General features: G+C 33.8%; 1 protein-coding gene across 3 annotated transcripts in view; it reads right to left on the minus strand.

The window, feature by feature from the left end:
* Positions 1–12,292, minus strand: part of LOC140151410 (speract receptor-like) — a 141,336-nt gene that overhangs the window by 27,814 nt on the left and 101,230 nt on the right. For all 3 annotated transcript variants that reach the window (XM_072173740.1, XM_072173739.1, XM_072173742.1), the window contains one exon: positions 3,946–4,017. In XM_072173740.1, coding sequence (XP_072029841.1) covers positions 3,946–4,017 — 72 coding nt within the window. The remainder of the gene's footprint in view (positions 1–3,945; positions 4,018–12,292) is intronic.

Raw genomic sequence — 12,292 nt, forward strand, 5'->3', positions numbered from 1 at the left:
CAGGGGGTGTATAGATATCAAATGGAGTCACCCATTCAAGTGTTTCCGTTTGAAATTCACACTCCTTATGTAGGAGATTACGGTCATGTATACACAGGGGGTGTATGGATTTCAACTGGAATAGCCCACTGCTTTGACTGAGCTTGGCACGCAACACACGTTTATCAATTTACCAGATACCTTCTAAAGGAGGCAAAATTGGTGTCTTGTTAAGCAGAAACGACTACAAAAGTCTACCGCCAATCACCCAGTATCACAACAACAAAGTTGGACCGCTATTATTCATCACAGCTCAAGCGAGCGGTCTACCACTTCGGTGATAAATAGATGATTATACTTCGTTTTTATCCCTCTATACTCTATGGACATTAAAAAGGGTTTTTTTAGATTTTAACACATAATTTGATTGTTTCTTCACAAAAGCCCATATTAATTTTAAAGCAATTTTCTTTATCTGGAAATCAACTATTAAGAGACTGTATACAATTTCTAAATGCATGTCATTGTACGCTAAAAATTCTGGAGTTTGGCCACAAACGTGCAATGTTTTATTATGTTCCGTATTTCGTGTCTTGTAATGGTTGTGTTCGATTGTGGCTCATCTTAACCAACTGCCCGAATGTATCAGTAATAATTTGTATGTTTTATGACCGAGTACCTCGTATACGTTATACGAGGTACTCTGTCATTGTAATATTCTTGGAAATATGACTCAACAGAATTATTTAGAACGGTTGTCATCAAATTAATATTTCACATTGGTGTTTCTTGAGCAGAATGGCGCCGTGTCAGCTATAATCCTTGTCATATCATTTTAATGAAATGAGCATATCTTGTTTAATACCAAATTAAACCGAGGTAATTTCATGGTTTCTGATGCAATTATTATCTGTTATATGAAGACAAGCTGTCAATTGACGCCATGATGCATCAAGTATAAAAGTTGATCAATTACTTTCATATGCATTAGCCTAACTATTTATAATTAAACTTTTCGTTCCACGTGAACTATTTGCTACCGACTAATATTCACTTCTTGTACTTTGCTTTATTAAAAACAAAATAGATCAACGGTTGAATTTGGAATGAAGTTCACAAATAGTATTCTGTTTCATGATAAAACACATCCAAAAATAAAAGAAAAGCGTCACTTGATTGGATGGTCATAAACTTACGCAAATTCGTGTAAAGGATTTTGTTAGCTGCAACTGATATCGCACTTGTTTAAAAACATATCGGAATGACCGAAACACTAGTGAGTGAATGACATTTGATAATTTCATGCAATTTAAACAAATGCAGTGTGATTTACTTGTCAAGCGATGGTCAGAATTCAGTCGGCCATTACTGGGTCCCGTCTGCACCAAACTGGTGTTGTTACTGCCCAATTGGGTGGAATTAAATCCGTTTAAAAATCGATGTTGAATTGTATTGTGTTGTAAACTTTCATCATTCTTTTGTCAACGTGTAACACGGGTGATGGAATGCAGTTTAATATCCCCGCCAAGGCCACATCATTTCACATTTTAGGTGGGATAAACCTAAGGGGAGACCCATCTATGGCTGCCATTGAATGCGTGAAATTGGATTCGTCTATAGGTATCGCCCATGCAAATGCTCTCCAGAAAAGACCGCGGTCAGCAATGTAAAGCAACTGACTTCAGGAGAATGAATGTTTGGATTTATTTTTACACTAATTTGGTATGATATTGCAGCTAACATAATGCTCCTCATGTTCATGTTTGATTGATTTTATTTAATTATGTATAGAGTTATGGCCACTTTGTCAAGTGGGGACTTTCTTTTATTGGATGTGTTTATAACAATACTAGAATGATTTGTGAATTGGTAAAAGGTCATTCTTGGAATCGTTAATTTGTGACTTTGTTTTGTCCGAAAGTTTCATTCTTAAACCAAGTAAAAGTAAAGGTTATGAACATACGCGAAAAACTTGTTTATCTGCTCTATGAAAGAAGTGCGAATGCTTAATGACACATTTTGACTGGTCTGTTATAATAAACCTTTGACAAGATAAAGACTTGACAATTGTAACTGGAACAGTTTAGTATTCCCTCTTGAGGCAAACGAAAATTCTCTAATTTGCCAAAATGGGGCCAATTCTGAGAAGAAAAAATATTTCATTTAGCGCAACAAATTCTTGAAAGCGTGACAATTTGGTCGATACCTGGTGGATTAGAATGACAAAATTTGGCTCGTCTCAAAAAGGCTTCGGGGATTTGCAAATGCTTCGCTGCCTCACCTTTCAACCTGTATGAAATTAGCTAAGACTGTTCCCATCAGTGCTTGAAAGAGAATTTGCTTCCTTTCGATGTCTTTCAAGATGAGTAAAGGAATCAGCTTGTTTACTGTAATTCAATATATTAATCAAATTTGCGCGACGAATAATGATTATATTATTTTGGTGTAGGAAAACCAAATCTTGTGGGAATATTTACTTCAACCAAGCATTTTAATTGAATACGTGTTCCCAAAATGTCACAATGTAAAAAGGAAAGTGACAGTAAAAAACCGCTTATTAGAAAAGTGTCAAAACTATTCTCTATGGAATTGGCTCATGTTCGCACATGATGAATACGGCAAGTTGAAGCTTGTAATGCGATAGCAATTGAATCCGCTTTAAATAATTGCTTAAGTAGCAGGATTATTAAGGTAAAATGTAAGCGTAATTAAAAACAATTAAAGATGTCTTGAAGTAAAACGTCAACAGCGGAAAGCATTAAGTCCAGTCATGTCATATTATTATAATGTTTATACCGGAACATCTAACTGTGATTCAACTGTTTTCAAGGAATGAAATATATGTGTTAGTTAGCGGGATATAATATCACATGATGTGATGAAATTTGACAAAATGAGTAACTTGTCGGTCAAATTCATTCCTTACATTTATATATCCAGTAGCGTTGCCAAAATTTCCGTCCCCATTTGTCAATTTTCTGTCCAATTTTTAGTAATTTTTAAAGGACACTTTACTCTTTGTCGTCCCCATTTTATACCTCAAATTTTTCTTGGGAAAGTTTGCCTCCCCGGATACGCCCCTGTATATATCATCTACTGAATTTATTTTACAATGCAAAAAGAAAAAATCCATTAAAAGTCGAATAGTCTATTCATTGTAACGTACCAACCGAAAACCGTTTTCTCTTTTTTATCATTTTCATTTTGGAGATAATTTTTCTTTGTAAATATTTCCACCAGCGATATCATCATTTTAGCGACAAATAACTTATTTCATTTAAACACATCACATCACCATGAACCAATTAACTAGATATTAAAAGTTACAAGAAGAAACAGTTGTCAATAGCAGGCGCTATGTGAGTTATGGCGGTGGAGCTGAGCAAATTAATGGTCAAATTAAGCAGAATGGTAGTATATATGCTCTTATAAAGCTTTTGCTGTGGCGTTAATGTTGTTTATATTGGTACACATTGTATCCAGGGTAAACCAAAATAAGGTAAAACCACAATTATTATATAGAATATTAAAGAAAATTGTATTTTAATAAGACAACACTAAGTTGCTATTGATGTTTAAAAATGATGATCAAGTTAATGCGCGTTCTCCGCCCCTGGTTGTCCTATAAGTTAACATTAGGTAAAACGTCTAATTTGGTGCTGTAGCGGTAACGGTGCCCCGATAGGTACCGATGAATCTTTCTATCGTACTCGGTAACACTATGCAAAATGCTAATTATTATGCTTGATACAATTTATTACATCTCCAGGGAGTGATATAAGGTGTCATCGGTACCTAACCGGGCACCGATAGTGCTATAGGACCAAATTAGACGTGATGCCTTACTGAAAACCTGAATGTTACACATTTTATGTTTTTCAGTTCTCAAATGCACTGAAGCATGTAAATATAATTATGTTAAACAGCAACAAAGCTAGCTAATGGGGTTTCATTGCTATAACTTACCTTGACAATATCCGTGACAAGAGATGCTATAAACATATCATCCAGTTTGATGTCATCATTTTCAAGAATATCCTTTAAAAAGAAAGATAGTGATAGACTAATTATTAATTTGCTGCCTCATAATTTAATTTAATTAAATTATCAAAAAATACAATACCTTTTCCAGAAAAATACAACACTAATTTTTTTGGATTAAAAAACATATTATCATGATCTTTTAGTTAGTTCTAACTGGAAATGACAATCGAAATTAGGAAATAAGGGCCAAAAGCATGCGATTTTAGGGCATTTTTAGTATGCTGTGACAAATGGCCATTTAACTCTATTGACCTTTGACTTTGGTGTCTTAATCTCGTTAAATACAGGAAAAATAGAGTGCAAACTATACTTGTTTAATCCTTGTGGCAAGATGATCAATTTTAGCCGAATTTAATGGAATCGGAGAATTATATAATGTTGACCCTGTGTGAGTGATCTTTGACATTTGACACATTTTGTCTTATATCCCTGTAACCATAAGTCGTAGATAGTAGAAACTATACATTTTTACTGGTGACAAGACCGCGGAGAGTTTGATATGCTTTTTACAATAATCCAAGCATTGTTTGACCCCTGGGATTTGCCACTCCTGGAGTTAACCCACATTTTGCGATGGGAATGGGATATTATTTTTTAATTTAACCTTCATAGAAGACAAATCTACTAAAAAAAAACCCTTTGCTCTCACTGAATTGCTATAGATGACCTTACTAGCCAGCGATATTGGTATTGATATACGTGTTCGTCAATTGCTCAACGACTTTTCTTTAGAATGACCTAGTTACGTGCAAATTAGAAACTCGCGTGTAAGATACTAAAACATTTAATGGCTTGCCTAAAAAATTAATCTTAAATAATAATGGCGTATACGTGTCATAATATAGTTCTTTTAACCGCTCCAATTTGGCAATATTGATTTGGCATAAACAGCATACAACCCTACATATGTCACTGTCCAATACAAATTGTCTTTGCTATCACATGATCTCGTTAATCATAAAGGAGGACAGGAAACACCATGCATTTCCTGGGTAAATATAAACATCTCAAAAAAGAAACTAACCCCCTTAAATAATGCCATTATTCATAAAGGGCTATTACATTACAAATCTGTAAAATGCGTTGGAAGCAGAATTTATTTCTCCGCATTTTGACACCTCTTTTGATACAATAGCCCGGAAAACAATAAAATACCGGTCAATTTAATGTAGTGAGGTCCAGATTTGAAAGTTGCACTTACATACAATACAAAAACACTCAGCTATTATTACACAGATTTCCTTCCATTATACTGAATACAAAATCAATACAATTTACTGCAACTTTCAAATCGTGGGTTACGTTGATTTAAATGTACGCTGTGACGTCAATATTTAGTCAATTCCTACAAATGAGGTATAAAAATGTGCAGAAATAAATTCTGCTTCCAACGCATTTTACGGATTTGTAATACAATCGCCCGTTTTTGAATAATGGTCATTATATAAGAGGGGTTAGTTACTTTTTATGATATGTTTATAAACGTTCTATCACGTCTATTTTAATGTATTCCCAACCCCAATGGCTATCTATGCCCGGAATTTGAATTGAAAGACAGATTCCAGAAGTTTTATGGATTATGTTATCCTTTTTTGGATTACATAAATCATCATCCACAAGTTAGAACGAACTGGTAATTAATGTCAAAAGTATTTCAAAGTGAATATTCTACCCATTCAAGACACATTTTAATAATTTTCTACCCATTCAGTATACAGAACTAATATCAATTATATTAATTTTGACAATTGGTTATGCAATAGATTAGAATATGTATTTTTCAAAAATGCATAACCAGAAATCTGTCTGGTCTTTGGGGTTGATTATCACATCATACAAAAACACCCCAAATAAGCATGTTTTGGGCCCTTATTTCGAAATATTTGGCAAAATGTGATTTTTTGATTTTTTACTTCTTGGTGCTTGTTAGTTTTAACTAAAGGATTACAATTTGGCATAATGGGGTAATATTTTTGTATTCCACAAAATTAATGTTGTATTTTTCTGGAATAAAGTGTAGAATATCTAAATTATATAGCTGTGAAATTTTGCCATCATTTAGATAAAAATATCTGACGTTGCAATATAACTTCAACTTTCGTTTATTTTCAAATACACCTTAAACAGTGACTGGAGGCACATGGAGCTAAAGGACTGTGCTTGAAATGAGACAGCAATGGCAATTTAAGAATTTAATCATTCTGAAATAGGAGTTTTGAAAGTTTTATTTCACTCTGTACCTAAAATGTTGAAACGTGACATCGTGTACTTGGAATAATCATGACATTTGTCGAAACTGGAGCAATGCTTATAGGCCTATATGAATTAACATGTCAGAATGTAAAGTATGCAAACACTTTATAATATCCTTACTTGGAACGGGAGAGATGCATACTAGAGCAGCGATTAGCCCAGTTTCACAAGATTACCTCTTTTTCGATACATACATACATGACTCGAATTCATATTTTTATTTCTTGTACTGTTTCTTATAGCATATGCAATGTGCCGATCATTTCTAGGGATTATGGATTTCGTTTATGTTAAAGGAAGGTTGTCTTTTTAATATAATACTGTATGGGGTGTTTTTTTTGTGTATTGTGTATGTTTTACCTCACAAAATAGGTCAAATCTATAAACATCAAACCCATAAGTGTATCACTGGTTTACCATAGATTAACAGATTTTACCAGAAAACTATCAAATGTTGTCTATATTTACTGCTAATTCCTACCTAATTCTTTCCAAATCCAGAATTGATGATTAAGGTTAATTTTAATACCGTTGACCCACTTTTAAGATCTTTTAACCGAATTTAGTATAATCTAGGCCGTATGTCGATATTATGTAAAACATTCACATATGCGAATGTATAATATCGGACTATTGTTCATTCACATTGAGATTTTCTTCCTTTTGAAGAGCATACTAAGCATTACTGAATAAATATCATCTGAGTACCTTGACTTTCACAAGATATGAGCGGCATCAATGTTAGAATAAATTCATAATTACATCGCTACCATCGAGCGATGCCTTTTGGACAATCTTTGGCCAATCAACCGAACTGTACTTCTTGGTGCAAGCAGGTAATGATTTATGTCAATGACCCATCAAATAGTAAGTATTGTCACATGATAACAAATATAAGATACTGGTTATTCGTGTCCTCTGGAAAACAGCACCCAAGGCTAACCAAGCTAACTGGCCCGTGTGTAATTACTCATTACCATAGCCAATTTAAGCGTCAGAGTGAAAGCGTTTGAACAAGTGCACTCCTTTTAAAGCACCTGATGAGGACAATATTGGCGTGTTTATATAATAAATTGATATACTTGTGCTTCTGTAAAGAGCGGACAGATTACGCCTGATGTGGACAATATTGATGTATTTTAATAATAAATTGATACACTTGTGGTTTGGTAAAGAGCGGACGGATTACGGTGAATAATGTTGCCGGTATATCTAGCGTACCAAGAACCTGTCGCCCTCTTTGGGAATCATAAAATATCTCGCATGAATCTATTGATTGAAGTATGAAACAAAATTGCCCGAGTAAATATAACGGATTATTTTTCACGACTGATTGACATATGCAATAATCTCTCATCCTGCTATTGTTGACAAAGAGTTTGAAGCTCATATTAAATTGATTCCTTTTCACATTAATAATACTTTTATCTGCATCTTCAAACACTACAAGTAACCACGGTGGTTTATGTGTGCCTGAACTTTGTCATGTTTGTAGAGTAGAGGTTTTTTCTTCAGAGGTTCAAATATGATTGAATGGTATGACATAATTTATTCTCTTGACGCTTCTTTGCGTACTTTAATTCAAGATTTGTTTACCGAATTGCCAGCTCAATTATAGGCTAAAACTAAACCTAATCTAACCTACATTAACTAAAACTGAACCATGGCATTATTACAATCTAGGTCATAATGAAATGATTTGTATACTCATCAGATTTCAGTGAGTATCAACAAACTGTCACATCCAAATGATAAACCATAACACGCGAGTAGGATTGCATGAACCACATTTGTCTAGTTTCAGTTCTTTAACTATAAAAAAAAATGCAGTATACTTCTTAATATTAATACATTGATCTGGTAGAATATTAGTCAAGAAAGCCAATAAACGTATTCATATTTCAAACGGTCTTGCGGTTATTGAAATAAAACCAATAATATATCAAAACGGAACACGAGAACAATGATGCACATGGGCGGAAAAGTTATCATGTTACCCCTTATATCAAGCCTTGTGGTCTCTTTTATACAGCCCATACAATTCCTCTTGTGTCTTGTGTGTCATCTTTATTTGTCTTGATATTTGAGTGTCGGATAATGCACCGCTACTATATAGGTCATGCTCCACTCCGACCCGCCTTAAATTACACGAATGCAGAGACTAACAAAGTCTTAAAGACTTATTACTCTGGCCATTTCAGGTGAACATAAGTTTGCATTTATTGTTACCCGCCCTGTTAAAGACCAGTTGCTACGCGTATACAATGCTAAATTTATTTCGAACCTACAGGTTTTCGAACTCCAAATGTTCAATATACACCGAAAAACTGAAGGGCTAGTATGTTTGTTGTATTAAACCACGTTATGGTCGTTGGTGGCGCTCTTCCTAATAAACATAATCTAAAAAATAATACTGTGGTATTTCAGGTGAACACAAGGATGTACTAGTTACCCGCCAGGTCAAAGACCAGTGAGTTGCTACGCGTATACAATGCTAAATTTATTTCGAACCTACATGTTGTATAAACCGCGTTATGATCGTTGGTGGTGCTCTTCCTAATAAATATCTCCGTGGTTTCATTCTAATTGACTTTATTTTACAATATTTACAATGCGTCAGTGTAATATAAATTATAATATAAATAAACATGAATAAACCCTTCGAAAGTCATTTCAAAACTGATGCATGAATTATTACGGCCATGATATTCCGGACGTGAAAACTGTATCGTAAATCTAATACATTTACTTTATCACTGTGGCTTTATCGACTATAGGACAAAATCAAGGCCTCTGGTTGACTTTTATCAATTTAAATGAACAATATCAACTTATCGTTCAATAGTATTATTTAAAGTTATTTCTACTGAAATAAATATTAATAATAATAAACGATGTAGTATTTCATTTTCCTGGGTATAATTTTATCAAGAGGTCATCGTTGTGTTCTTCACTGTTATTGATATAGGAGTCTCTCCTTTGGCACTGACATACATTAATCAAAAGAAAAGAAAATACAAAAATCGCCAACGGACTACAATCCGCACGTATTTAATGATTTTTTTCAGTGGACAGACAAACTAGAGGATAACCCAAGAATATATGGTTTGACATCAAGTAGCTGCTGATTGCCATTGGCGAGGGCAGCCGATAACGCGCCATCTTTAACACAATCGTCTCTGGTGATCACAGTTTTGAGTGACAACATGTCCTTATCCAGGAGGCTATATATGAATACAATACAATAACGCGTTAATAAAATATTAAGTTATAGAATCAATCTGAAGAGCACCCTTTTCTGAAGCTATGATTATTATATCAAAACAATTTTCTAGTACATTATTTATAGATCTTTAATACATATTCACCTAATCATAATCCTTTACTATGTACATATACCTCATAATAGTACTGCGCATGTGAGTTTTCATGTATTTGTAATGTCAAACAAAATGATTTCTTAGAAAAAACAGCTAGACTGCTGACCATCTGGCACATAATTATACAGTGTGAGTCAAAAAAAGTGCAATAGAGAAAATAATCCATTTTTTTTATTTAAGAACCGAGTTGAACCTTTTAGGTTTTAAAACATTTTATAAATAACATATCCATTAATGATCTTGTGTGAAAAAATCAAGGAATTGGCATTTACCGTTTAGTTTTTATGACACATTTTATAGCGATACCCAATTTTAATGTTTGTCCAAGAGACATCTAAACTTTGAATGTCAGCCCACTCTGTGTAAGGTAGATTTGGAACAACTGCCAGTTTCGTAACCTCATTGGCATTGGAAAAAAATGGATCACCCAAAGTGTTGTTGCCCTTGGTCTTTATTTTAAAGATGTTTATTCTCTATATAATTTTGTGGGCGGGTTTTTCAAATGTCGAAATGAAATGCGCGCAAATTGGAGTGGAGTGAATTACAAAACATTCAGTAAGTTGGACATATTGGGATTAAAAAACTGGAGTTGGAGTCGAGTGAGGTATGAAGGACTTAAAGTAATGTTAGAAAATTTGTTTGAACAGAAAAAAGATATAAAAATAACGCAAAAATCAACTTTATTTAAGTTAAAGTCAGTTTCAGAGCTGGTGCATTTATCGTGCATTGTGTGCTCCCATTCAAAATACATGGTACCTCGTGGACAAATAATGAAATTGGGTATCGCAGCAAAAAGACGTCATCGTTGTGTTATACACTGTTAAAATCAATTTGTATCATTAATCATGTTATTTGATCTCATGCATTTTGCTATCGCATTTGCATTAAATTGTTGCTTGTTGGACGTGGTCTATATGAAAATTATAAACTAATGTATGTATGTAATGTAATGTATAAAAATTTCACTTCATTTTTCATAGAAGGTGACTATTGAGTGTGGCATTTATAATACCTTTGTATAATAATAATATAATAGGTATATAATAATAGTATATAATAATGGGAAAGTTCAACTTGGTTTATACATAAATATCGATTTTTTGCTCTATTGCACTTTTTTGACTCACCCTGTATAACATGTAACCTAGGTTAAAATTAAATTAATTTGTGTATACTCGTCATTTGTCAGTTAGTATGGGCTTAACTGTCACGTCCAAATAAAACATCATATATCCCTCATACTGTAAATGACCCTAATACTGACACTAATGAAACGTGTTGGAAGATATAATACTCTGGTCATTTCATACGGATCAAAAGTTGCACTTGAAAACACATGTTTAAATCAATATCACAAATTGCTATTCCGTGTGTTTTATTACATAGCATCGCATTGGTGGCGCTCTTTCTGACAAACATGCTCATTAATTTAACGATATCCGCCGTTTCATCTAGCGATGATTTACAGCAGAACATTCTAATTAACTCTATTTTGCGATATTTACGGTGCGTCAGTATCAGACATACATCTCAATAAATAAATGTGAAAAGAGCCCACTAAAGCCGTTTCAAAACTGCTGCATAAATTATTACGGCCATAATGTTCCAGAGATGAAACAACGTAAATCCATTTACTTTATCACGGTGGCTTTAACAGTAAGTAGGATGTTGGATCAATTCAATTCCTCTATTTGTCATTTTAGCAATTTAGATAAATACTATCAACTTATCATTCAATAGTATGTAATTTGAAATTATCTCCATTGAAATATATATATTAATAATAATAAAAGATTAAGTATTTCATGTTCCTAGGTATAATTTTATCAAGACGTCATCGTTGTGTTATACACTGTTATTGATATAGGAGTCTCTCCCTTGACACTGACATACATTAATCAAAAGAAAAGAAAATACGAGAATCGCCAGCGGACTATAATCCGCGCGTATTTAAAGATTTTTCAGCGGACAGACAAACTAGAGGATAACCCAAGAATATATGGTTTGACATCAAGTAGCTGCTGATTGCCATGGGCGAAGGTAACCGGTAACGCGCCATCTTTAACGCAAACGTCTCTAGTGATCATCACGGGATTGCATGACAACATGTCCTGTATCCAGGAGGCTAAATGTATGACTAAAACTTGAGCTAGTGATAGCACTTTAGTAACAAATATTATATGCCTTTTAAAATAACAAGACATACATTCACTATAGATAATTCTGATTTATGTGGATTTGAAAGAGCGGCGTTTTTAAAGGATATAATATTTTATTTATTTTACCTAAATAGTTTTCTTATACACGTCTTTAAGGTCTTTAACGCGTATTCTGCGTGTCATCTAAATTCATAATCCTATCAGCTGCGCGTATATATCACCTCTCATACGGTCAGTGCAGTACTGCACATGCGAGTTATTTGTCACGTAAAACATTATTTCGTTAAATTCCTTTTGCCGGGCGATGAGCCATTTGGTACATACAAGATATGTCACATGTTAAAATAAATGTGTATATTGTGGGATAGGCTTTTACGACGGGAATTCATAACAGTTAGTGGATTTTCAGCGGGTTCGCCGTCGGACAAATTTAGCAGATAGGCGAGGTCTGCTTTTTTTTCTGTTGACAAGGGGCAG

This window comes from Amphiura filiformis, chromosome 4 (genome assembly GCF_039555335.1).
Source record: "Amphiura filiformis chromosome 4, Afil_fr2py, whole genome shotgun sequence".
NCBI classification, from domain to species: domain Eukaryota; kingdom Metazoa; phylum Echinodermata; class Ophiuroidea; order Amphilepidida; family Amphiuridae; genus Amphiura; species Amphiura filiformis.